The 26,830-nt window shown below is 39.2% G+C and overlaps 1 protein-coding gene across 7 annotated transcripts in view; it reads right to left on the reverse strand.

Annotated features, from left to right (window-relative positions):
• LTBP1 (latent transforming growth factor beta binding protein 1) overlaps positions 1 to 26,830 on the reverse strand; it is a 423,359-nt gene that overhangs the window by 70,042 nt on the left and 326,487 nt on the right. For all 7 annotated transcript variants that reach the window (XM_029231490.1, XM_029231496.1, XM_029231494.1 and 4 more), the window contains 4 exons: positions 22,641 to 22,763; positions 20,033 to 20,155; positions 13,495 to 13,617; positions 7,610 to 7,735 (listed from right to left, as the gene is read on the reverse strand). In XM_029231490.1, the coding sequence (XP_029087323.1) occupies positions 7,610 to 7,735; positions 13,495 to 13,617; positions 20,033 to 20,155; positions 22,641 to 22,763 (495 nt within the window). The remainder of the gene's footprint in view (positions 1 to 7,609; positions 7,736 to 13,494; positions 13,618 to 20,032; positions 20,156 to 22,640; positions 22,764 to 26,830) is intronic.

Genomic DNA, 26,830 nt, shown 5'->3' on the forward strand with positions numbered 1-26,830 from the left:
GGAACACAAAAGGTGAGGAATTTAAAGCAAATTATGTATAAATGAGTTACTGTACCGTATTCTACATAACTTTAATAAAATTGGGGGTTTAAAAATGGAAAAAATATAGTAATTTGTTTATATCCAGACCTGGACTTAGAACTATCAGACAATTTAATTCACAAACAATACAACTGTGTGTTGTATATTTTCTAAGCACAGATCATATAAAAATAAATAGATGTTAAATGTCCCCTTCCTTTTAGGTGCCCACATATTAAGGGAAACAAACAGCAATAACTAGAGTGCCCATGTAAGAAGTGCTAAAATACTAACAATAATTCACATTCATCGAGCATGTTCTAGGGGCCAGGCTGCATTCTAAGTTGATACTTGCCAACACGTATCAACATACTTACCTCTCCCAACAAACTCCATGTAGGTGCTGTATTTTGTCCTCATCATGCAGTGGGGAACTGAGGCACGTGAGCATCTTACTCAAGTCCACACAGCTTGGAAGTGCTGGAGCAAGAGTTCAAGCCCATGTATACTCAGACTCCACAGCCTAACGTCTTAACCACTGCTGCACCAAATACTAAGCAGGGTGTGCTTTAGGGAATGAAATCCTCAAAAAAAAGGGGAAGCCTTCACAGAAGTGCACAACACACTCAATTATGTCTGTTTCCTGACAGTCCAGGATGAGTTACAGACAGTTCATCATCCCTTCATTCGTTCACAAAGTATTTATTGGGCCCTAACTAATGGCACAAAGTAATGAACAAAACAAATGAAGATTCCTGTCTTATCAGCCTTAGAGTCTAGCAGGGGGGTCGGACAATAAATAATAGATAAGACACAGAAGGAGAATAAAGTAGTTAAAAAAAAAAACAGGGAACAGGAATGTTGGGGGTGAGTGAAGGTGAGAAAGGGTGGTTAGAAAAGGGCTTACTGACAGATGAATGGGTAAAGAAGATGTGGTACATATATACAATGGAATACTACTCAGCCATAAAAAAGAACAAAAGAATGCCATTTGCACCAACGTGGATGCAACTGGAGATTATCATACTAAGTGACGTAAGTCAGAAAGAGAAAGACAAATACCGCATGATATCACTTATATGTGGAATCAAAAATATGACACAAATGAACCTGCCTATGAAAGAGAAACAGAATCAGGGACATAGAGAATAGACTGGTGGTTGCCTAGCAGGAGGAGGGTGGGAAAGGGATGGATTGGGAGTTTGGGATTAGCAGATACAACCTATTATATATAGAATGGATAAACAACAAGGTCCTACTGTATAGCGCAGGGAACTATATTCAATATCCTGTGATAAACCATAATGGAAAAGAATATGAAAAAGAATGTATATATATATATGTATAACCGAATCACTTTGCTGTACAGCAATAATTAACACAACATTGTAAGTCAACTATACTAAAAAAAAAAGAGAGAAAAAAAGGGCTTAACTTTACTTAAATAAAGACCTATAGTAGATGAGAGGTGACAATCTCTGCACTTATTAGTATAATAAATTTCTTTATAGTAAGCTGCTCATTGCAGCCAAAAGCATACCAATTAGTACTTAACCTACCCATAGGTTTGTCGTGAAGATTAAAAGAGAAAATGGGTACAACACGCTTAGCATAGTGCCTGGCTCCTAACAAGAACTCAGTGAATGCTGGCTATTACTGTTACTGCTGTTGTTTTAATAAAGTCATGAAATCAGACGTGTGAAGTATCTCCAGTCCACTCACACTGGGCGTCCAAGACAACCATATGATATTCTCTGTTAGATGCCTAAAAAGTAACTGATTCTGGAATCGATATATTAAGCATTACAATGTAGGTCTAAAGTATAAAAATATTATTCACAACAACCTTCCATGATCTCTCAAGAACTTGGGTTGTTGATGACATCAAAAGACCGGTCAAAGTAGACGCAGGAAGCTCTCGGTGCCCCAGACGTGAGCTGGGGGAGGGGGGGCCACAGTAGGAAGTGTGAGGGGCAGCCCGCCTATCCACAGACTTCCCTTTCTGGGAGTTTCATGTCTATTTTTTTGGCTGCAAGGAAAAGTGTTTACTTCTTCTATAAACAGATGATTTTCCATAGCTCTGGGGTTTTAAAAGGTCAGCAGCGATAAAAGGCTTAGGAAGAGCTCTTGAATTTTTTTTGCTACCATTATGAACTTCTTTATAAAAATGTTCATATATGGAGGACAATCAAACAATGCATGGAAAATATGTATTCCAGGTCCAAAAGCAGCTTATTCCAGCAAGATTTCCTCAGCTCTCTCCCTAATGATTTGATCATCCATTTCATTCACTTCTGCAGAAGTACATTCACAGGAGGAGTGAGTGTGAAGAACAGTAGCCTTTACAGCAAGAGGCCACTTCCCTTCCTTACCTGGAATGTTGTCTGATCCTTTTTTACACACAAGGGAGGGAAAGGATCCTGTTGTTAAGCTGAATTCCCTGTCTTGAGAAAAGCAACACTCCGGCTGTGTTCTCTTACTGGGCTTTTCAGTTTCCAACTCTAAAAGTACTAAAAAAAAACCCTAAACATCTTTGCGCCAAGCAGCCAGATGTAATATATTATTGTGTCAGGGTACTTCAATGTCCTACTTGGCTAAGTCATTTTCAAAAATATTTTCTCTTCGGTGATAGACATAAAGTTCTATCTCCATGCCACAAAACCACCAACTGCCTTGGAGTGTTGTCAACAATGGTTTTATACTTTCTTTCTACACCGTTCATAGAAAATGTACCTCAAAGTCTGAAAACAAAACCACACTAGCTCCCAGTTCGTTTTTATTTCTTTGATTTGGCAAAGGTTGCCTTTACTGTATTTTCTGGTTCCCAGCGAACACAAAATTGGCCTAAGAGTTTGGACCCAACTTCTTTTAATCTTTCTGATATCACTGTTCTCAGTCAACTTCAAGAAACCAGCCATCCTTACCACTTGCATTTGTCGTGTTTTCCCTTCCAAATGAATGAGTTAGCAAGAAGTGGTTTATAGTAGATATCTAAATAGGTTACAGGATTAGAGCCTTTACAGCTTGATTTGATTTGAGTGCTTTGGGATTCAGAGTTCAGCCTAGATGTTCTAAGAAGTCCCCTTCCAATCCTATAGTTCTCAATTTTTAAATCAATATGAGAGTTGTTTTGAATATGAGAGAAGTTCCTGATCACATACTCCATTGGGGGTATTATTTTGAAAAGTGAGAAATAAACAACAAAATTCAGGGGAGAAAAAGATAGCAGTCGAATATAGACTTGAACTTAAAGGTTTTGATTTTTTGTTTTTTTCTGATGAAAAACAGGTAATGCCAGGAAGGCCTGATTTTTAAAAACAGCCTTTAAAGAGCAGTTTCAGGTTCACAGTAAAATTTCACAGAAAGTTTCCATATTCCCCTTGTTTTCCCAAAACCCTCCCCTAGCGTCACCCACTGTCAACATCCCCCACCAGAGGGCTCCATTTGTTACAACTGATGAACCTACACTGACACATCATGATCACCCAAAGCCGATAATTCACATTAGGGTTTGCTCTTGGCGTTGTACTCTGATTTTTTATTCCCCTGTCCGGACAACAGAACTCATGTTGGTAATTGGAAAAAGGCCTTTAGCAGATAATCTCATGTCCTCTTGTCTATTTATTGACAGGCTATTATCACTTAGCCAGGAGATGATCAGTTTGAAAAAGAAAGGCACTTAATATGGCTTTATCTGTTACTCAGACACAATTTTAGTATTACTTTCATTAACCCATATTACAGAGGCAGAACAGCCCATTGTGACTACCCTAGTCTGTATTGTACCAGCTTCCATTCTTCACTCTAGACCTCAGAACCCCATTACTCCGCTCTTTTCCATGGGGTTTATCACTGTCTAGCATATTACATAGTTTGCTTATTAGTTTATTGCCTCCTAGAAACTGGGGATCTTTTTTTGTTCACTGACACAGCCTCAGTTCCTAGAGGAGTGGCCAGTACATAGCACACACGTAATAAATATTTGTCAAATGGATGAATGAATGAGGCTTCTTTCTAAAGGACAGGGCTTTAGGGAGTTATTTTGGTCACGGTTTGGAGGCCTAATTAGCCATGACTAAGCAGGTTCCGTAAGTCACCAACGCTCCCTCTGTGTTGCCGGGCTCCTCTGAGGTCCCTGCTAGACCAGTGTGCCCAGTCTATTATGTGAACAGACTAGAAAGCACAGTGGGGTCTAGAGATGCCCAATGTCCCCAATTCTACTTGTTGTCATACAAGGTCTCAGTCAACCTGGACACCCAAGTGGGAGAGCACAGCCATTCCTGGCCGAGAGCAGCCTGCCCAGAGGCACGTGAATGGAGTGATGCCAAGTCAGAGACCAGGAGGCATTTCTCTATGGGAGTCAGGGGACAGACATGGTGACACTGAGGATACAGGCACAAGTTTCCCTATTCTTCCCACTCACTCACATTCTTCTGAGGATGAAGAAACAAAACCCTGAGTCAGCTTATAAACGGGGTGATACATATTTTTCCTAAGAATTAAAACGCTGCAATTTAAAAAGTGGGGAAAAATAAAGGAGCCAAAGAAGTGTAACTTTTTAAAACAAATCGATAAGATAAATTGAAATATAAAACAGTGAGCTGAATGAAAGAAGAAAAAATTTCCTTTGTTTTCCTACACAAAGTAAAAGCTCTGGCTAGAGGGTGCAGGAGGTGGCAGGAAAAGATGAACTGCAGTTATGAGAAGAAAAGAAAGAATTACCGAGAACTACCGAGGTGGAAGTAAACCAGAAGGGTCCTGCTCCCCTGCACTTTCCTGACACCCACATGTAGGACTTGGGGAAAAAAACCCCTGTGCATTATAAATTATATATGGCATGCCATACCCTGCACTTATTTATATCCATGAAGTATAACCATGTTATATTATTTAACTACAACAACGTAATTTTCTATATGTACTATTTACTTATTGATCCCTGAATCCCTTCCTAGAATGTAGGCTCCATGTGGACAAGAACAGTGTGTGTCTTGCCCTCGGAACGGTTATGGTGCCTGGCACAAGACAGGCACTCTGTCACTGCTGAGGGAATGAATAAATAAATAATAGCTGCTCACCCATCACTTCCTTCCCACTCCACTCAAACTGCAAATGACACTGTTGTTCTTCTTTATCTCACGTGGGAAAAACAAGATGCTTCTCCATCCCCTCCCACATACGTGCTCCCAGAGCGGCACATACATAAGGGAAAGGAAGGGGCCAGTGGTGCTGTTTGTATTTCCAAAGAATCGGCCATGCTACTTGATACCTGAGACAGTTCATGTTGAAGAGTGCACCTCTTCGTTGTGGTTCAATAACTGTGCAGAGATGCTGACAACTCTCCAAGTCATAGGAAATCAGGGAAGGGCCCTCCTTCCCTCATCTGGGTGGGATTCCTTCAGCCCTGCTTAAAGCAGGGTATGCCAACCCTCACACATCCACGTGGCTTCAACTGCTTTAATTAGAAGTTCGGAAGTAAGCTGGTGGATGGGCATGAAATAAGGGTGCCAGCCACTTCTCAATGTTAATTCAAGTCCTATGCACATCACCTCCATAGTTAAATTCCCATCACATGGACTAGCTTCGTCCCACACCACCGCCAAAAGGTAGAATCAGGACATACTGCTACTGTCACAAGTTTCAGACTAAGTCCAACAACAGAAAATTTGGACCCGTTTAATATATTGGATTAAGACCACAAAAAATGAAAATCTTGCAAAGCTTATTCTAAAAAGAGATTAACATGCCTAATAATTAGGGAGCTTTCTAGTTATACTGCCATATATCAGCACAATATTCTAAATTATCTACTTTTTTTACTTTTGTAAAACTATCCAGATTCTGGAGTAAAAAATATGGAACAAGTGTCAAAGACAGTATACTAAAGTACAGTAATTTACAAAGCACTGGAAGTTTTCTAAAAACACATTTTAAAATTAAAATCTCTGCCAAGTAAATAACTAACAAAATTAGAACTGCAACTAAATTAGAATGATTATGTAACTCTGGAGTTGCAGAAATCAGGATTTTAAAAGATACAGAATTAAAGACAAATTATAAAGTACAAAAGAAAAAATAAATGTGAATATGCTTATATTGGTATATTCTTCTGGAGCAATGGCTTTGACTGGTGAGCACTTGAGGTGACTTACATTTTTTCTGAATATAGTTTTTGCATGGCACAGCTATTGGCAGTTGTAACTGGGACCATTTTTCAGCAAAGGAAGCCCTTACTATCCATGTTTGAGAGCTAGCTGAAGAAGCAAACCTGCACCTTTCTAGAAGGCAGGGAAATGTGCATTCTGCAAATTCGTTTTGTCTGTGACTCAGATGGGCTAGCACCCTATTCCCTCCACCAGGGAATACTGTGATCCCCCCAGAATGTATGCATTCAGGCTCTGTCTTTCTTAAGAGCTCTAAATATAAAATTAATTAAAACTTGAACCACTGAATCATGGAGTAAACCTCTCATGGCCATCTTTATGATGTTTTTCTCCATTTCCCCACTTTTGATCACTTTCAAACCCCTCAGAATCTGCTTGTTTAAACCCCACCCTGCACTATCTCTCTTTCACTTGAAACCAAATCTGGTATCAATGTTTTGTCTGCTCAGCAAGAGAGCAATTTCAACAATCTCCTGCTTTTTATAAGATCAGTTTATTCTTCCCAATATAATAATTAGTTTCAGATGAACCTGGTTGCCGTTCCTTGGCTTGATTCCACTGTGGTATGGGTAAGGAGAGCACACACTTCCTGCTGCACTATTTTTTAGAGCAAAGCATTTGGATCCTATCATAGGCCCAGAACAAAACCTTCGTACTTCTTTAAAACATAGCTGGGTTTTGATAACCTAGATTCACAAAGGGATGGATTAAAATTATGATTATAGGAATCTTCTCGGTTTACTTTTATAAAGGTTCAGATGAATTATTCCTCAATTTATCAAACTATAATAAGTCATCAAGATATAAATCTTATGAATATAACCAGTGCTGTATCCCTGCAAACATACAGAGGTTGCCAATGGGAAGCCCACAGTGTTATCTTAACATCTTACAAGTTAATTAGCTTTTAGGACATAATAAATACTGATAGATAAGAAAATATACTGGCTTAGAGCTAAGGATATTAGAGGAATAACTCTGGAAACTCTCTGCTGACAGTGGTGCAGAGAAAAAATCAAGCAAGGCATTTTTATAAACAGAATGATTCAGATGGTCTATATGAAGCATAATCAAAACTGGCAGAGTCTCGAGTTACATCAGAATGTTGCCCCCGTTTTCCTTTAGGTCTCCCATGTGCACCTAAAATCATCACCTCCCACACATTTTGACTTGTTAATTCAGTACCAGTAGTGGAATCACCTGTGAGTATTTTCACCATCATAATGGCCATTTATCCTGTTTGTAAATCCCAGCCACCCCGAGCTGTGATTTCGGGTAGGGGTCATCTTGGTGCATACATGTTCTAAGGCCTTAAATCATGCGTGTCTTTCAGTGTCTCAGAGCCTTTGCCTATTAAAATAGAGAGTGATCTCCTCTCTGCTTTATCATGCAATAATTATGTGATGTCTTATGGTCTGTCTTACCTTCACATGTATGTCCATCTGCAGAGATTGAGAAACCCTGCTCGCAGACACAGTGAAAAGAACCGTCTGTGTTTAGACACTCTCCATGAGGACCACAGAGTCCAGGCTGTTCACATTCATTAATATCTGGAATCGAGAAGAGTTCCACATACTTGAAAAAAATCTGTTTTGTTTTCTTATGATACCAGACATACAGGAAGAAAAATCTATTACAACATGGTCAGACACTTATTTGATGGCACAGCTATACAGTCTGTACACACACCAGACCACAAGACAAGTTGGACTGTCAGCGGAGAGAAACTACTTAGGTTGAATCACAGGAACTAGCCAATGTTCAAACCATTTTCAACCTAAAAAAAAAAAGCAGTTTCATAGTTTCAACCCAAAGGTACCCTTTTTTTAAAAGACATATTGGAGGCTTGAGGGTCTACAATCAAATAAATCCTCTGTGAAATATTCTTCAGTGTGAATACTGTGCTGTCCTTTGTCCTCTCCCACCACCATGCAAACAACTCTCCTGTGGCCTGTACGTCTCCCCATGTCCATGCCTATCCATCCCTGGGACGTGAACTTCTTAAGGGCAAGGCTGGACGTGTCTTACAGTGTTTGGCTCAAAAATGGCACTTCTCAGATGTCTGAATATACAAGTGAAATAGACCACAATCTATATTTCACTGAAAATGGATACAAGAAATAAAGTACAAGCAAAAGGCCTTTTATACCAGGGAAAGTCTTAATATTGGCACAGCTCTGTGATGATGAAATTAGTGAATGAGCATCAGGCGCTATTTAATGTAGTGCCCAACACAACCAAGAGTCAAAAAGTGGTAGCGACTATTACCATGAACAAATCATGCTGTAGTTGTGTTGACCATCTCATACTCTGCTTGCCCTCAGTGAAGAATGATTATGCTCCCTGTAGCCAGGGTGATGATGCACTCCTAAACACTGATAATGCCTGAAGTATTTGGTGTAAATGCAGTGTTCTTTCAGACTAATCCTAGTTATGCTGGCTAAGAGTGCCCACAGTGGACAACATAAGGAATCATGGAGAATGGTTCACCTATTCACACTGGTGCTGACACATGCAACTGCCTATGCGCACTGCATTTTAACTGCTGTTTGTCTCATCTGTGTCCCTCTTGCACTGACTGCTTCTTAAGGAGAACTGCATATTTTAACTCTGAGTCCCCAACTCCTAGCACAGCAAGTGAACAGTGTATTATGAATGTTTGCCCACCAAAAAATTTCACAGTTTTGTTCATTCTCTAATAACTGAAGAGTGATTGATTGAGGCTCTCTTAGTTAATTGGGGGTCATAAAAAGTATCACAGGTCCTTGGCACCATCCAGGCAGTAGCCCTACTAAGGTCATTTTCCTATCTTTCTGAAGTCTCCTAGGTCCTCCTCTTTATCTCTTGCTAAAGAGGTCCTCAACATATCCTCTTAAAAATCCATCTTTAATTCAATTAAAAACTTTGGCTGAAGGCTTCCTATGAGAAGGCTGAGTAGGAAGGGGCCCTTGCCATTATGAAACTCACAATGTAACAGGGGAGGCTTAATGGGAACATGGGAAAGGTACAGATGATGGGACCTTCCTAGTGACCTCTAGAACATGCTTAGCCACCAACCCGGCAGCTCACCTCCTCCAGAGAGTCATCCCTTTCCCCATATCCAGGATCTCCTGGGGCTCTTCTTTTTGCCCTGTTGATCTCATTGTGTAATAGGAATTCCGGCAATATTACTGATTTAGCCATCTCTGTATTAAGCCTGAACTTTTTACCCTTCCTTCTGCCATATATTTCAGGCTAACTGGCTTATCTACTGCTGAACCCAACTAAGAAATCAAATAGGAGTTACTCATTTTCTTAACAATTCGCCCATTCTTCTAATTGTCACTAAAATATTTCAAGGAAGAGCAATGAATCATTTCCTACTTTACTGTTTCTCAACATGATTCCACTCTGTGAAATTCGTCACTTCTTTTATAAAATCTCTGGTATCCTCTGTGTTTCCTCTCTACCTACTGATAATACCTTAGGTTGTGATCTTTCTTGAACTCTGACCTTCTTTTACCCGTTAGCTCCATTCTTTCTTTCCAATCTGCTGCCTAGAATCTGTTGCCCTCTACCTGGGCAACAAAGTGCCATAAACTTCCACTGGCCTGGAGATCAAGTCCCAGGTCGATATCCATCTTGTAGAGCCCTAGAGGTTATCCGAGACCACCTCCTTATTTTATCTGTGACTCAATACGGCCCTATAAAAGCTGTCAGACTTTTGCAACTTTGCACGGGGAAGAATGGGCATAAACTTCTTGCTTAAAGAGAAGTCACTGATTAACAAACAATTGTCTAAAAAGTCTGATGACAGGAACTGAAGATGAATTCCCAGACTTTTTTCCAGGAAACCACCAAGAAAGAACAACACAAATATCTGGAACCAGAGAAACATATGCATTCAATTTGGGTTGCACTTATTGAGGCATTTCTAAACTATGCTGCTAGTAACTCTGCTGAAAGCCAGACTGTATTTAAGTTGGGTTTCTTTCATAGGTCCAAGATTCCACAGAAATTCACAATTTGGCACGTGTAAGTCAAAACGTGAAACTGAGTGTGTTCTGAAGATCAAATGTGTGCTGCCACATTCCTAAAGAGAGTAATTAACATAGAATTTCCATACCGTCTGTATGACATCGTTAACTTTGCTGGGGGAAGACATTCTTACACTTTCAATTGAAAATGCCTTCCTGAATATGGAACTATCTTCAGATTATTAGGTGAGGTTTAAAGTTTAGGCCAATCATGCATTATTATCCAACTATGTTCCACGGTTATTCACATTGTCATCAATTATGTTTTCAGCATTAAAACAAACTCTGAAATCTACACCCATGTACAGAATGCTGACACGATCATGGGATTAGATAGAAGTAGGCTACTAACTTCAGGCAGAGCGAAGGATCACAAAGCTGCCCCCAGTGACGTCGCAAAGAGAGATGATTCAAAACAAGGTGAGTGCACATGGTATTATAAACAGACTTCTAATCAGAGAAGGTGGGTGATGGAGCATATTCACAGACAGTATTTTTTAAATGGTACTCTATCCCGCTTCAGGAATATTTTTCATTCGTTTGGATATAAGTTTTTCAAGCAGACATTAATTTATTCTGGAAATCAGGAATCATCAACGTGACTGAGAACAAAGTCAATTTAATAATGATTTATAGTCAATAAAATATCATGTTTGGAGCAGTCACATATGAGTTCCTATCAAATCACAAACACAAATTTAATATATGGAGAGAAGACAGTATAATTAATTAATCAGATGGCTAAATGAATTTTATGCACTTTAACTCTAAAAGTGCATATAATTTGCAATATGAAATCATGGTCTCTTTATACAAGACTTGGTTTTACCTGTATTTGGTCAAAAATTTGTGACAAGAGGAAACAGAAAAAATATTACTTCTAAGCCCAAATGTCTGTAATAAAAACAGGATTCAGGTGGTTTGGGGGGTATCTCTTGGCATTTTTATATAAATCAAGATTTTATTAAGATGTAAAAGACCCCAAATGGAAATATTGTCACATACACTTATAATTCAAACCTTTCTTCTCAACTACATTAAATCCAAGCACATTTAATTTCTGTATTGGAAATACTGAAAAATTTAAATTCACCTTGAAGGTAAATAAATATATGATATCAAATGAGGTACACACTGCAGTATATTTAAATCTTGGGATCAGTAAGGCAAAGGCCCATGTCTTTTGTATCTCAGGGACACAAAGCTGAGTGTAGATAATGATACACAGAGTATAATATTCACAACTAAGAGAATAGACACCATATTCTCTTTTAAGAATACTGTGATTTGGGACACGTGAGAGGGATATAATTTATGACAATCGAGAACAAAAAAGTCATACATGTCCAGTAGCAATGGATAAAAAATGACTCCAACAAGCTTTTATTTATATGTACTTTGGGATACACTACAGAGTTCCATAATGGCGGGGGAACAATGAGAAAAAAAAATTTATCCAGTATTAGAAATAAGTAAGAGTACAGGTAAGTTTGAGTTTTCAATGGGAAAAAAGGCATGGATTTATTTAGACTAATAATTATAGGAAAACTTGTGGGGCAGTTAGGGGTAGCTAAAAATGGTGGAACAAATGATCTAGACAATCTGATTTTTTAACCCCAGCATCAACAATAACTCAATGTGTTACACTGGGAAAAAAAAAAATTCACTGAATCTCATTGTCTTCCTTCCTTTGGCTATAAGTGTAACAATAATTGGTATGGCGACGTAGAGAAAATAGTGGGGAAAGATCTTGGGTTCAAATCTCAGCTCAATTACTTATTAGTGAGGAACATACTAATTAACTTCTCTGAGCTTCAGTTACTCATGCACAAAATGGATAAAAGAAAAGTTGCCTCTTCAATTCTTTACAAATTAAGTAAGGTAATTCAGCAATTGGCACATAGTAGGTATTCAGTTAAAGCTGTGCTGTGATTGGTGCTGTGTTCTTATTAGTACCTTGTGTCCACTGTACAGTCAGTCCTCCCTTACCCCCAAGGGATACATTATAAGACCTCTGGTGGATACCTGAAACCATGGATGGGCCTGAACCGTATATATACTACTTTTTTCTTATACATACACATAATAAAGTATAATTGATAAATTAGGCACAGTAAGAGATTAACAACACTAAAAATAGAATTATAACACTATACTGTAATAAAAGTTATGTGAATGTAATTTCTCTCTCTTTCCATTATCTTATTGTACATATTTAATGCCTTTTTCATCTTAACTAAGGACTTATGCACTGTGGCCGTAACTTTTGCAGTTTGAGGGGTGACAACAAAGCTAGAACAAATTTCTTTTTCCCTCTTTGTCCTTACCATAGATCTTAGCAACCTCAACACATGATTTTTTTTCTTTCCTTAGTAAGTCAAGAACTTTCACCTCTTCATTTAAAAAAAAAAGCACCTTTATGGCTTCTTTTTGGTATATCCAAATTGCTGAATCACTACCCTTGTGCTCTGGAACTATTATTAGGTAAAATAAGAGTTACTGGAACACAGGAACTGTGATACCTCGACAGTGGATCTGACGACGGAGATGGCTACTAAGTGACTAACAGATGAGACACGTTGGACAAAGGGATGATACACGCTCCGGGTGGGATGAAATGGGATGGAATGAGATTTCATTACACTACTTAGAACAGTGAGCAATTTAAAACTTGTGAATTGTTTCTGGAATTTTCCACCTAATATTTTCTGACTGCAGCTGACTGTGGGTAACAAACTGCAGAAGGTGAAACCACAGATAAGGGGAGGAGGACTGCTGTTTAGGAGATTAAACATGATAGCACTTTGAAAAAACATAAAATCCTGTCCTCTATAATTGTGACCAAAACATTAGTGAGGTTTTTGGGGGAGAGGAGAAGCTAGATACTGGATAAAAACAGGGATCAGGAGAAGAAAAAAAAAAGCAGATCCATATCAGCTACGGGACAAAATTAAATAGACCCATGAAGGAGATAAAAAAAACTAGAAGATAATTTAGAATCAAGTACCAAGGTTGGCCCATGGAAGGAACAGCAAAGTACAGGTGATCTCAGTTACCACAGAAGCACACAAAGCTAGGACACAGTTCCAAAACACATGAGTTTCAGTTAACATGGTGCAGTGCAAAGCGAGAACTTCCTGTACTTGATGTAGACTCAAGAAAAATATTATACAAATACAAATTGGCATAGCTCACTTACATATAAAGTGGTAAAACCGCAGACTATCATCAGGCAGCAACGCAGAACTGAACAATAATGTAAATTATAATTTAGAAGATGGAGAGAGAAGTACCTTGACATCCTTTATTGTCATTTAGCTGGAATCCATCTGGACAAGTACAATCATAGGACCCTTCAGTATTAATGCAGTCTCCTCCCTGGCAAACACTATTGTCCTCCAAGCACTCGTTGATATCTACAAGTCAATTTACAAAATTTAAAAGACAAAACGTATTTAGCAAAACATTTTCCTTATGTTTACACACCAGACTCACATAAATGAACACTATTTTACATCTCTCATAACGCATTATTTTAAATGGATGACGGTTTACCTTTTAGAGTTTCTGAGAAATGAAATATTTTGAAAGGATTTTGGCTTTGCACAATAAACAAGTTTTAACATCAAATAAAATCAATTCAAAGAGGAAAGTAAAGATTCTATAACAAACAGTAATTTACTTGGTTAAATTCTCCGTGATGATAGAGAATAAAATTATTCCTCAAATAAGAATATCTTGAGCATCTATTTATACAAGATCCTATATTATGCATTACAGGAAAGGTTTTTAAAGTACTTGGCATGCTCCCTGCCTCCAAAGGAAAATGATTGTACCAAAAAACCCAAATTATATTAATAAGAAAAAACACAAAAATATTGAGTTGCTTTATAAGTTCAAAATAATTTAACATAAGAATTGTCAAAAAAGATATTTGTCAAAAGACTAAAACCAACTTCCAGTGTCACATGAATTTAGAGAAGAGACACTACAGAGCTCAAAGGTGGCCTGGGTAACATAAGGAACTTACTTGGAGCCTTGACAGCAGGGTGGAAAGTGGCAGAGGGGGAAGAAGAGTTTTTGGCGGGCAAGGGAGTCAACAAAATCAAAAGTCACTTACTCAGCAGTTATCACAAACAGGTATAATGTTGCCTGAATTTTTTCTAACGTATGTACTTATAACGTATATGCAACTAAAAATGGTTTATGTAACCAATAATGGGTCTTGACTGTGAGCATGTAAGACAATTAATGACCCCCCCTTGCTGCATGAACTTGAGGCAGATCTTTCACTAGGGCTGTTTATTACCTCATTTACTCCTAGTCAGAGCTCATTATTCCTAACACACTCCACGAGCCCCGATTCTGTTGTACGTGTAGGATTCAAATTATTAGCACTGAAGAAACCTAAAGAACAAAACCTTCTTTGTTTTCTCAGAAATTTGGCATGTTATGGCATTTCTTGCTAATAATTATGATTGCTGCTAAAATACATGAGGAGGTCCAGGAAGAAGTGACTATGGAGACTGTTGCTGCCTTATTCTCCTCGCTGTCTGGTTGAAAATGTGGGCACAGGAATTAAATATTCCTCATAGAACCCAAGCAACTAATTAACTGCCTTCCGTACCATTCATGGGGCGGATAAAAGAGAAGCACCTTATAATTTCATTCTATCAAAATAAATTATTATGAGGTTCACCCATTTTTAAAGTGTTTCTGAATACTTGATCCTAAAATGTAAAACAATGCTGATGTGACTCCGTCACAACTAAAGTGATTTATCACTTCTTCTTTAGTGTGTTTCTCCAACTTCACTGAAGTATAATTTACATAAAACGAATGTGTCTAAGAGTCCAGTTCAATGAGTTTTGACAAATGTAGACACGTTCTTGTGACCACCATCACAATCAAGGCACAGGCATTTCTGTATCAATTTATATCTGTAAGGATCCACTGCTGGATTCTTAACATCATTGCAAATGCAATGTTTTTTAAGGAATTAATGACACACCTTTGTAAGAATGTCATTCTGTAGTGACAAACATAAAGCTTGGTGACATTTTCCTTAGTCTCTTTTTCCAGTCTGACCTTAAAATCTCCATTCCTGTTAATCTAATGCCTTGGGTGTTATAATTTCTGTGAAAGGATCCGTAAAGGAACCATCACGCACAATTAAGAAAGATAACAGCACGGAGGACTAAGTGTCTCCTGCAAAGCCTGACTATGCCAACAAAGGTTTTATTCACTGATTAACTGACCTTTGGTAGATCAAGATTCCTAAAAGTGGAACCAAATTTAATTGAGAAAAGGTTTTTAGACATAACTTCTGTGAAAATAATTCTTAAGCCCCAACTCTCTGCTTATTTCATGATTTTGAAGTGGTTGAGCCAAATGGGGATATTCTAGTCTACTGTTTATGGATCTTTGCCATAAAACATGTACTAAAGGGGCTTCCCTGGTGGCACAGCAGTTAAGAATCCGCCTGCCAATGCAGGGGACACGGGTTCGAGCCCTGGTCTGGGAAGATCCCACATGCCATGGAGCAACTAAGCCCATGCGCCACAACTACTGAGCCTGCGCTCTAGAGCCCATGAGCCACAACTACTGAGCCCGCGTGCTGCAACTACTGAAGCCCACGTGCCTAGAGCCTGTGCTCTGCAACAAGAGAAGCCACCACAATAGAAGCCCGTGCACTGCAACGAAGAGTAGCCCCCGCTCGCCGCAACTAGAGAAAGCCTGCACGCAGCAACAAAGACCCAATGCAGCTAAAAAAAAAAAACAACAAAAAAAACAAAAAACCATGTACTGAAGGAATAACCTGGACCAATCATTACCAAAAAGGTATAGGCATTTCCATTGCCCCAAAAGGTTACTTGTGCCCCTATTCTGTTTGGCTTCTTCTGCTCAGCATAGCGTTTTTGAGAGTCATCCAGGTTGTCATGTGTATCAATAGCTCTCTCCTCATTATTGCTGAGTAGTGTTCTATTGTATGAATGCACCACGATTTGTTTACCCTTCACCTATGATGGGTATTTGGACTGTTTACAGTTTTGCTATTATGAATGAAGTTTTGACAAACATTCATGTGTAAGTCTTTGTGTGAATATATGCTTTCATTTTCCTTGAGTAAATTCCTAGGAATAGAATGGCTGGGTCACATAGTAGGTTTCACTTTTGAAGTTTCTAATGTGGCTGCATCATGTTACATTCCCACCAGCAAGGTAAGAGAGTTCCAACTGTTCCATATTTATTCTAATAGCTCCACAGCCATTCTAACAGGTGTTGAGTTGGAGGTCCATTTTTAGATTTACCTTTCTTTCTTTGCTCTTTCGGAAATTGAGACAACAAAATAAGAAAAGGCACATTTGATCATTAGCATTATGTGAAAAATCTCAATTCAAAATAGAGCAAGTAGAATCCTGAGGATATGAATTTCAGGAACAACACTCTGTTACCAATATATGTGCCTCAGCATAATGGAAATGTGTCAGCTTTGTTCACCCTATCCTAAAATAATTTTCATTCACTTTCCAAAATCTAAGAGAAATAATGTATATGAGAGTAAAAGGAAGCATTTTAAAAATGTTTATAAATAATTGTACAGATTTTAAAACCCAGTGCGCTATGTTAGAGTCTGGTTTAGTTTAAAATTTTTGCAAGATCTCTATCTTCAAAAGCAAAAAAAGAGTAGGTGGAATATTAAGAGAGCCCGATGTGGGATTGTCTGACACCACCAACTAGGGTGATATGAAAGGAATTTCTTCTAGGAGTTGGCCATCAGGCTTTAAGGATAGCAACAGTCAGTCGTGGTCACCTCTCCACTGAGACTGCTTTGGCAGTCACCAAGGACCTCCACCTGGCTAGATGCCATGGTCAACTTTTGGTCCTCATCTTGCCTAGCAGCAATGTTTGACACAAGCTCATCACGCCCTCTTTGAAATGTTCTCTTGGATTCTGGTTTTGCTCCTTCACTTGCCACTTTTTCTCAATCCCCTCTGCTTGTTCCTTATCACCTCCTCACTTCTAAATAAATGAGGGACAAGGACTCAGTCTTTGGACAACTTCTCTCTTCTAGCTACATTCACTCCCTTGGTGATCCCATCCAACTTCACGGCTTTAAACACTGTCTACATGCTGATGTATCCCAGCTCAGAACTCACCCCTGAATTCTAAACACATAGGTCCAATTGTCTTTCGGATATCTTCATGTGGATACCCACTGTAGGCAACACAGACTGAAAATGCCCAAGTCAAGCTCTTAATCTCCTCCACAAAGCCTTTTCATGGAACACTCTCCCAGAAATAATCAAATGTCATCATCTCAGGCTAACCTCTGCTTGCCTACTTATTTAAGACCATCACTCTTCCTCCCTCCCTCCGCACCCCCCACGTACCCCACTTTAATTTTCCCCTTAACATTTACTGCCATTTAACAAACTATATAGTTTATTTATTTATCATTTTTATTGTTATCTCCCTCACTAAAATGTAAGCTCCACAAGGGCAGGACTTTTTGTCTGTTTGGTTTATTGCTGTATATCCTGTACCTAAAACAGTGCCTGGCACATCCTTGACACTCAAATTTTTGTTGAATGAATGCATAAATGAATAAATGGATGACTCTGACTTGGAAAGAAATGTCAGAAGGTAAGAAATACTAGCACTTCTTCCCTTTTTCGATTTGGTCTGCAAAGAAATGACCAACAGAGAAGGGCCATAGGAAGACAGAGTAAATCATGAATCTTCTTCTCAGGCTTTGCAAGGGACTAGCATGGAGCAACCACAGCAAGGGGCTGGGGAAGGTGCCAAGGTAGGCATGGAAGCAGAGACTGTGCCTGGAGGGAAAACAAGTCAGAGGCAGAGCCTTTGAAGGCTGAGATACCAAGACCTCTAATAACCAGGACAACTGAGGCCACCCAGAATCACAGACTGAGTGGCTACTGAGTGTGCTGGCATATGTTGCCCACAGAAATCAGCACAATGCTTGGGATTCTGACTCCACGAGAAGGCCAGCAGGACTGCAGGATAACGCTGCAAGAAAACAAGTCTCTGCCAGAGTTAGAAGAGGAAAATTACACATGTAAATAGAAATGCCAACAAGAAAGATGGCTCTTCCTCCCACAGCCGTGAAAGGTAAGTGAGCCGTCACAGCTCAGTTAATTACGGCTGCATAAGACTGGGAAGGGTCAGAAACAGTGCTGGCTGGGAATCAGCAGGCTGAAGTGCTAATATCGTTTCAAAGGGAGCTCTGAATTAATTGACTGGACTCCAGTCCTATTTATAACCTAAGACACTAGGCAAATTAGTCCTGACTTGAAGAGAAAAGAGTGATTATATACTTAAAAAGAAGCTTTCTAATGGAACATATATATTAATAATGCCAAGGAAGCTGGGGAAACGTTTTTATTTGGCTTTTCATGAAATGGATGGTTTTAGAATAAAAATATTGGACTTCTGGTGAAATGGTTACATATTAAAACAGCCAAAATAGAGGAACATGTCCTATAATAAACACCCATTACCCAAGACTTAGTCAATGGCCTGGTTATCCTCTTGGCTAGGCCAGGAATTAGGGCAAAAAACATACTGGTGGTCAGTGTAGGTTTTCAGTGCCTTAGCATGTGCCCTACCACCTACTTACTTCTAGAATAGATTCTTCCATGACTGGCTCCCAGAAACACGACTGCCTCTTCCATCTTGCATTGCCACTATGTTGAATCATCAACATTTACCCAAATATTGGAGAGTTCCCCATCCATAGTTTTCAGACAACCAATTATTATTGTTATTATGACTTATCACTTGATCATTTGCCTATTTTTTCAATAGGTATGTTGATTACAACTTTTCACTGGTTGTATTAACCCTTTGAAAAACATCACCTTACGATAAAATCCTAGAAGATGACCCACTGATTCAACAATAATGTACATTTTAACACCTCTGAAACGGTACCAATTGCCCTCCAGACAGGTTGTGACTGTTTGAGCCAAGTTCTCTAGTCATAAGAGAAGGATACAATACAGTTGATCTTTCCCAACCAATGGGACTGAAAAGTCCAAAAGTATCTGGGGCCACTGAAGTATGTGCCACAAAACCAATCACTGAAAAGCTCATTCTCTTCTATCAAAGGTGGGGTTCAGACCCTCAAGCAGACATCACCTCACCATGTGAGGCAAACCCTGCCATGTTCACATTTCTGCTTTCATAACTGACAGGGTCTAAATGCAGCAAATCAGCAGATGAGTGGGAAGAACACACAGTGAACACAGAGAATTCACAAGTGACAGGCTGGTGACAGGCAGCTTCAGCAGCTCTGACCACCCAAAGGGGTTCTGAGCCAAGGCAGGTAGTGAAAGTGGTTAACAGCTCACAAATGCTGTACACATGGGTTATCTTGAAGAAATATTTTATGTGAAAAGCTCAAAATTGAATTAAAGTCTGGCTTTAGAAACTTTACATTTTTCTGGAAAATTAACTTGTCTTTACTTACTTGGATCGTTGGTACCACTGGTCCTGCATCCCAATGGATGCTATACAGAACTATACACCCAGGATAAACCATCCACAGCTGAGAAAAGTTAAACTGATTCTTTATTCACTTAGCTGGCATAATTCTTCTGGCATAACTGCTCTGAGTAGTGTAAGGAAAACCTTGATTCTATGCACTTCTTGGCACTATCTGTGTGACCATGGGGAAAATATCTTGCAGGGACCTCGTGTCCTCAACTGTGAAGTCAAAAGTATGGGGTCAAGGACAGAGGCCAGGATGATGTCCCGATTTCCCTGATCCTCACATTTTATGATTCTGCAATCAAGAGCAATTCTCACCTTCACAATGGTCTCCAAGGGCGGACGCTCTGTAACCCTGGTCACAAACACAGCGGAAGGAGCCCTCCGTGTTCCTGCACTGCCCATTACTGCAGAGATGACGGTGCTGGCATTCATCAATATCTATGAGCAAGAGAGTAAAAAGAAACTTAGAAGTGGTGCTTTAAAAGTGAGTTTTTAATCGTTCATAAACTATCTGGTTTCTAATTAATTTAGAATTTTCATTATGTGGTTCAAACTGACCTCTAGTAAAAAGTCACTCATTAATATCCCTGTAGGGAAAACCAGATGAGCTTAAAATTTTAAGCAATGAGCTAAGAATCTGTACATATTAATTCCACTGGTCACTGATGAGGGGCAAATACTTGGCTGTAATCTGGGAATCACAACGAAGCTTCTTGGAATTCCTTCTATAGGTTCAAGTTTAACACTCTGAGTTTAAAAGCACTAAGGCCTGTGATAGTCTAAAGCAGGGGTCAGCAAGCTACAGCCCACCACTGCCTATTATTATAAATAAAGTTTTATTGGAAAATAGCACCACACATTCATATACTATCTGGCCCTTTATAGGAGAACTTTGCTGACCCCCCTGATTGAAAAGTGTCATGGCGTGAAGGTCTTCAATTCTTTTTCAGTAATTTACCCTTTAGACCCCTAGCAATCAGGCTTCCACCTTCTCCCTCTCTCAATGATTTTCTGGGCAAATCTAATGGTCCTTCAAATGGGCTCTCAGCCCATTTGATACCTACATTGCTTCTGAATCTCTCTTGCTTGACACACACATCCTCTGCTTAGAGATGATTTGTTTTGTAAACGCAATCCTGAGCTCAGGCTCACACACGTGCCTGCATCATATCCACACATAAAAGGCATGATAATATATTGCATGTATTCCATCATTTACCTTCACCATCAGATTCTGACTTTCCTGAGGCAAGGCCTCTGTCTACCACATCTTTTTTGACTCCTTAGATGACCTAGTGTTTCAGCAATCAGCAGGCACTTATTTCATGTTGTTTGCTGATCAACTTTATTCATCACATTTTGCGTATGTGTATCTACTTCTGGCAATGTGATTCTGCAAGAGTTAACACCACAGGGACCCTACACCACTGTTCTATCCTACTCGGCTTTATAGCATCATTCTGATTATCCTGGCATTTAGCACCTAACATTGGTTTGCCCCTATTTCTAACCTGGTGGGTGATTCTCCTGTGTCTGACTTATCTCTAGGAGTGACATCACTGGCTCTTCAAAAGGAAGGACTATGAACACGATAGCCTTATTATATTATGTGTGGACGTCTACTCTTATCACACACACTGTAAAGGTCAGGATTCATTCAATAAAGTATAAAAACTTTGAGAGGGACTAGAATCTAGAACAAATTACTTAATTTATCTGTGTATGAGAGTGTGTTTGTGTGTGTTTGATCATTCTTCACCTCTAGATTAGGTATTGTAATGACTCTCTTTGTTCTAGAAAGGGATAATTGAAGAAGGTTATGATAATATTGGTAGATCCCCTTGTAGGACCACCATACATTGTCTCTTTTATAACACTACCTCAGGAGACCTTTCTACTTATTAAATATCTAAAGTTTACATACAGACATGGATATGATTTGTTTCCCTATAATAAAACAACTGATCAAGTACAATGTGTATTCTTAAATAAATGACGTTTAAATGACATTTCTTTTCAGGAACTCTGGACACTTGTGCTTGTCACTGGTGATACCATAGTATTTTCAAGCTCAGGAAGCATATACGTGTTGGGAAGTGAAGTACAGTTGACCCTTGAACAATGAGGGGGTTATGGGGGGCCAACCACCACACAGTCAAAAATCTGCATTTAACCTGACAGTTGGTCTTCTGTCTCCACAGCTCTGCGTCTGAGGATTCAACCAACCACAGATCGTGTAGTACTCTACTAAGTATTCACTGAAAAAAGTCTGCGTATAAATGGACCCATGCAGTTCACACATGTGTTGTTGAAGGGCCAATCTGTAATTCTGTATGAAGTTCAATGAAGAAAAATACTTTTTTTAAGTCTAAGGTCAACCCCAGTGAGGTCCAAAATCCTCACTATCACCTGTAGGAACAGGGTATATTTCACAAACTTTATCCCTGAGTATAAGGGGGATGCTATTTCAGTCTTCCTGAAAAGTCTTGTTTAGTGATTATTTTTTTTAAAGTAAGAATTTTAAAAAGCTCAATGCATACAAAAACTAGATCATTAATATTCCAAAACATAATACCAGGCTGACATAATTCGCTTCTAAGTGTTAATCCTATTAGGTGAAACTTTCAAATGATTTTAATACAATTGATTTTCTGCAAGTAAGGAATTACACAGAGTAACCATTTTTCTTTCCAATAGTAATGCCCAGCCACTGACCACTAATACCTTAGTTTTCAAATTTAGACTTTTCCCATCCTGTTTCATTGACTTTCCTGACTTAAGTGTAAGTCCCTTGATTTCTGGCACAATAAAACAATCACGTAGGTAGTTTCTCAAAACCCACTCACTTTACTGAGTGCACATTTTTTTTGTAGGCACGTGCCTTAAACTGCAATCACAGTAGTTCATGGTGCTACACTCCTACCTTCACACTGGTCTTTTGTTGCTGACAGCTGGTAGCCCTGCCCACAGGTACACCTGAAGGAGCCCTCGGTGTTCTTGCACTGCCCGTTTATGCACAGATTCCCTTGCTGACATTCGTCAACATCTGTAAACACAATGACAATTGTTTACATTAGTTCTTATATCTAAACACCCCATTAGCTAAAGTTTGAGGCTGTAAACCAAGCTACTGCCCTCCAAGCCTTCCATTTCCAGGCTGGCCTTTTAAGGCATGAACCACAATAGAAACTTTTTAATAAGCAGAAAAAAGGCTCTGCCCTTTCCAATGCATTCTGGGGTTATTATCACAAAAATAATAGTACTTCTCCTAGGTGAGGCACTCTACATTTTAGTTTGAATCAGCCCACCAGTGTACCAACCATCAACCTCAGTATGCTGAACTGTAGAAAAGAAATAATTACAAATAGATGATAAATTTATGATGAAGTAAAATTGTTTTCAATACAACATCAAGCTCTTTGCCATCTCTCTCTCTCTCATACTTTGGATATAGCACAAACACAATATGAAATATTTTAGAGTTGAAAAAAGAAAGAACCTCAGCACAAATGGCTACGAGGCAGTTTGCAGACCTGTAGAAGGCAGAAAAAAGGCAGAATTAAAACTCTCCCAAGAATTTAAAAAACAAAACCATAATGGAGGCAGTTATGGGAGGAAATAGAGATTTCTACTGTACTAGAAGAACCTGGAAAAGTATAAGGTCAAACAGTTGTGTTAAAGGACACTGAGCTCATTTTCAAAGTAACAAGGAAAGCCAAGAGGCATGATGTTTTGATGATAGATGTTGGAATGTCTAAGGAGAAAGTGATGAGTGAGGACTTTTTTTCAAATGCCTTGAATAAACATAGAGCTCTTGACTGAGAAAGAACATAATTCTTTATAAGTTTCCTAGTCGTGGATATGAATTTACATGAATGAAGAAAAGCCTGGCCTCCTCAATACCTTGAACACTTGTGGTAGAAGCAGCGCGTGTTTTCTAAACGCTTTTGTTTGGCTGTCAGGTTGGTCTGATCTAATTAGATAGTGCTGTCTTGCCTTCTCTATGAGGATACAGCCTCAGAATGTTCTGCTGAAGAGCTAGTCAGTTTGTAAGAGTTTATGATCATTAAAATATGGTAGGACTGAGCTTCACCACCTCCACCACAGGTCTGCTGTGAGGATTAGTGGAGACAATGGATGAAAACACATCAGCCCTGTACTCAGGGTGGGAGAGAGGAGTCCTGATTTTAAAAGAGCAGAACTTGTTTTAAGGAAATCACATCCTAAAGATCAATGTCTGACTAGTGCTTCCTTCTGAAAATATCCTGTTACTTAAAATGCATCTACAAGGTTTTTAAAAAATTTTTTATCTAGCAGGTTCTTATTAGTTATCCATCTTAGTGTATACATGTCAATCCCAATCTCCCAATTCATCCCACCACCACGCCCCTCTTCCACCACTTTCCCCCCTTGCAGCTACAAGTTTTTGCCAGGAGAACTCAATTAACTGCACAGTCCTTTCCCTCAAGTATCACTGACAATTACCTGTTTCCTGAGCAAAGTTGCATTTCTTAACCTCTAGTGAGGCATTAACCTTTTGAATTTTATCTTCATGTAAGCAAGGTGTCAGGTTATGCTTCCTGAAAAAGCTCACATTGACTATTAATGTAATTGGAGTTCAGAAATTTGTTTCTGATTTAATTTCTTGCAGAAATTACTTGAGTTTACTAGAAACTTTTGTTTCACTTATTGTGAAGTTGATCCCTTTTGTTTATATATAATTCCTGGCTGCCAACTGTTGACTACCAATAGAGAAATTAAATAAGAATTTTGTCTTACGAATGATTTTACACCTTTCCAGCATTCTCAGTCTACTAGCTTTTCAAGTGGTCGACAGCAAAGACGAGCCCACACCATGTTTTCTTTCAGCACATTCTATAAAATACTTGAGACGTCAGTTCAAGAATTTAAGACCAACAATAGCTCATGTAGCTGGTCGGATCTCACGTAATGTCTGACAACATTTTTAATGCTTTGGCCTCTTTTTGACTTTCTCAAAGAAGATGAAAAATTAAGCATTCCCATGTGAAGATGTTTGCAGCAAGACTATACCCTCCATTCCAAGTACTGTCAGGATACACCAGACATCTTACGTAAGTTACTCATTTATGTTGGGAAGACTGTCAGAAGTAATTCATTACAAGTAATGATACACATATTTGGAAAAACTCGAGGCAACTCTGTTATCTTGAATGAGGTGATCTTTGGGTCTTTAAAAGGACACAGGAACAGAGGCAGCATAATTCTACACATTAAAAAGCATTTTTTCTTTTCTGATGAGGGACAAAATTCCTATGACAAAAGAATACTTTCTAATAAAATAGGCATGCAGGACAAATGTCTTCTCTCTCTTGTGCCAAGAGATGAACAGAAAATATTATTCTTCACAAAAGGTATTTGTTTGTTTGGTTTTTTTAATCAATTTATTATTTTATTTTTATTTTGGCTGCGTTGGGTCTGTTGCTGCACGCAGGCTTTCTCTAGTTGCGGCGAGCAGGGGCTACTCTTCATTGCGGTGTGTGGGCTTCTCATTGTGGTGGCTTCTCTTTTTGCGGGGCACGGGCTCTAGGCGTGTGGGCTTCAGTAGTTGTGACTCTTGGGCTCTAGAGCGCAGGCTCAGTAGTTGTGGCGTACGGGCTTAGGTGCTCTGTGGCATATGGGATCTTCCTGGATCAGGGCTTGAACCCGTGTCCCCTGCATTGGCAGGCAGATTATTAACCACTGTGCCACCAGGGAAGTCCCAAAAGGTATTTCTTTAAGGGACTTTTTGCCCATATTACTATGATAAGTCCTGCTCAGAGTTAAAATAGAGACTATCTCTAGGGTATTTATACATTTAGTACATACAGCACTAAAATGTACAAAGAAATACAAAGATACAAATAAGTAATGGATTAATACACTAGATAATGTATTTACAACCTGAAAAGAGTTGTCAGTACATTGAGTGAGGTGAAGACACAGTCAATGCGGTGCTGTTTCCTCTGCCTGCTAAGGTTTTCTCCCCCCGTATTCAATATTTTAAGACCAAGTTCAAATAGCGACACCTCTGCAAAGCCTTCCCAGAAGCATGCAATCTGAATTAGTCACACACTTCTTGGCTTCAGCAGAACTTTGTACATGCCTATTATTCGGTGAATAACAACATCTACCACAAAATGTCATGCTCTGCCCCTGCCTTATATCTCATCCTCCATGTATTATCTCTGATATCTCATTACCCTATATTATCTCATGCAACCCTCACAGATGCCATCATCGTTACCTTCTTGCAGATGAGCAAGTAAGCCCTGGCGAAATGAGATAACTTATCCAAGCTAACACAGCTTCAGAGTATCACAGCTAGAATATAACATACTGTCTTTTAAAAGAAAAAAAAACCGAAACTCCAGACTTATTTGGATTTCACCAGTTTTTCTATGCAGGTCCTCTTTCTGTTCCAGGATCCAATCCAGGGGAACACATTATATGCGGGTGTCTCATCTCTCCAGTCAGTCTTTCCTTGTTTTGACAACGTCAATTGCCTTGAGGATATGGGCCAGAATTCCACAGAGTGTCCCCAATTTGGACTTGTCTGATGTTTTTCTCATGATTAAGACAGGGGTTACAGGTTTTTGGAAAGAATAGCACAGAGGTAAAGTGCTTTGGTCCTCACATAATGCCAGGAGTACATGACATTCACATGACATCACTGACAACTTAACTTTCATCACTTAGTACTTCACTGTCTCCAATTATCTGATGCAGGTTTGCATCTCTTCCAATGAGTAATAGTTCTTTGAGAGATTTCAGCCTCTTGGTAACATACGCAGTGGCTGGAACATGTTGGTTCCTTCATACACTTGAGAGGAAGGAAAGGAAGGATGAATAGAAGCTTCTGCAGCAGCCCAGCAGAGTGCCCCAGAGACTAGAAAATACGAGTGTTCCTAGTGGTGGCATCAACTGATGGCGTGAATTCTCAGGTAGGGAGACTGACTAGAGAGGAGCAGGCTCATCTGGGATGGCAATGCCAAGAGGAAGACGGTGGTAATGAGTCATTCATTCAACATGTATTTACTCTGGGCATTTTCCCTCTAGAGAGTCCAATCCTCGAATTTTAGGGATGACATGATA

This window comes from Monodon monoceros, unplaced genomic scaffold (genome assembly GCF_005190385.1).
Source record: "Monodon monoceros isolate NGI ecotype Baffin Bay Population unplaced genomic scaffold, NGI_Narwhal_1 Super_Scaffold_19, whole genome shotgun sequence".
NCBI classification, from domain to species: Eukaryota; Metazoa; Chordata; class Mammalia; order Artiodactyla; family Monodontidae; genus Monodon; species Monodon monoceros.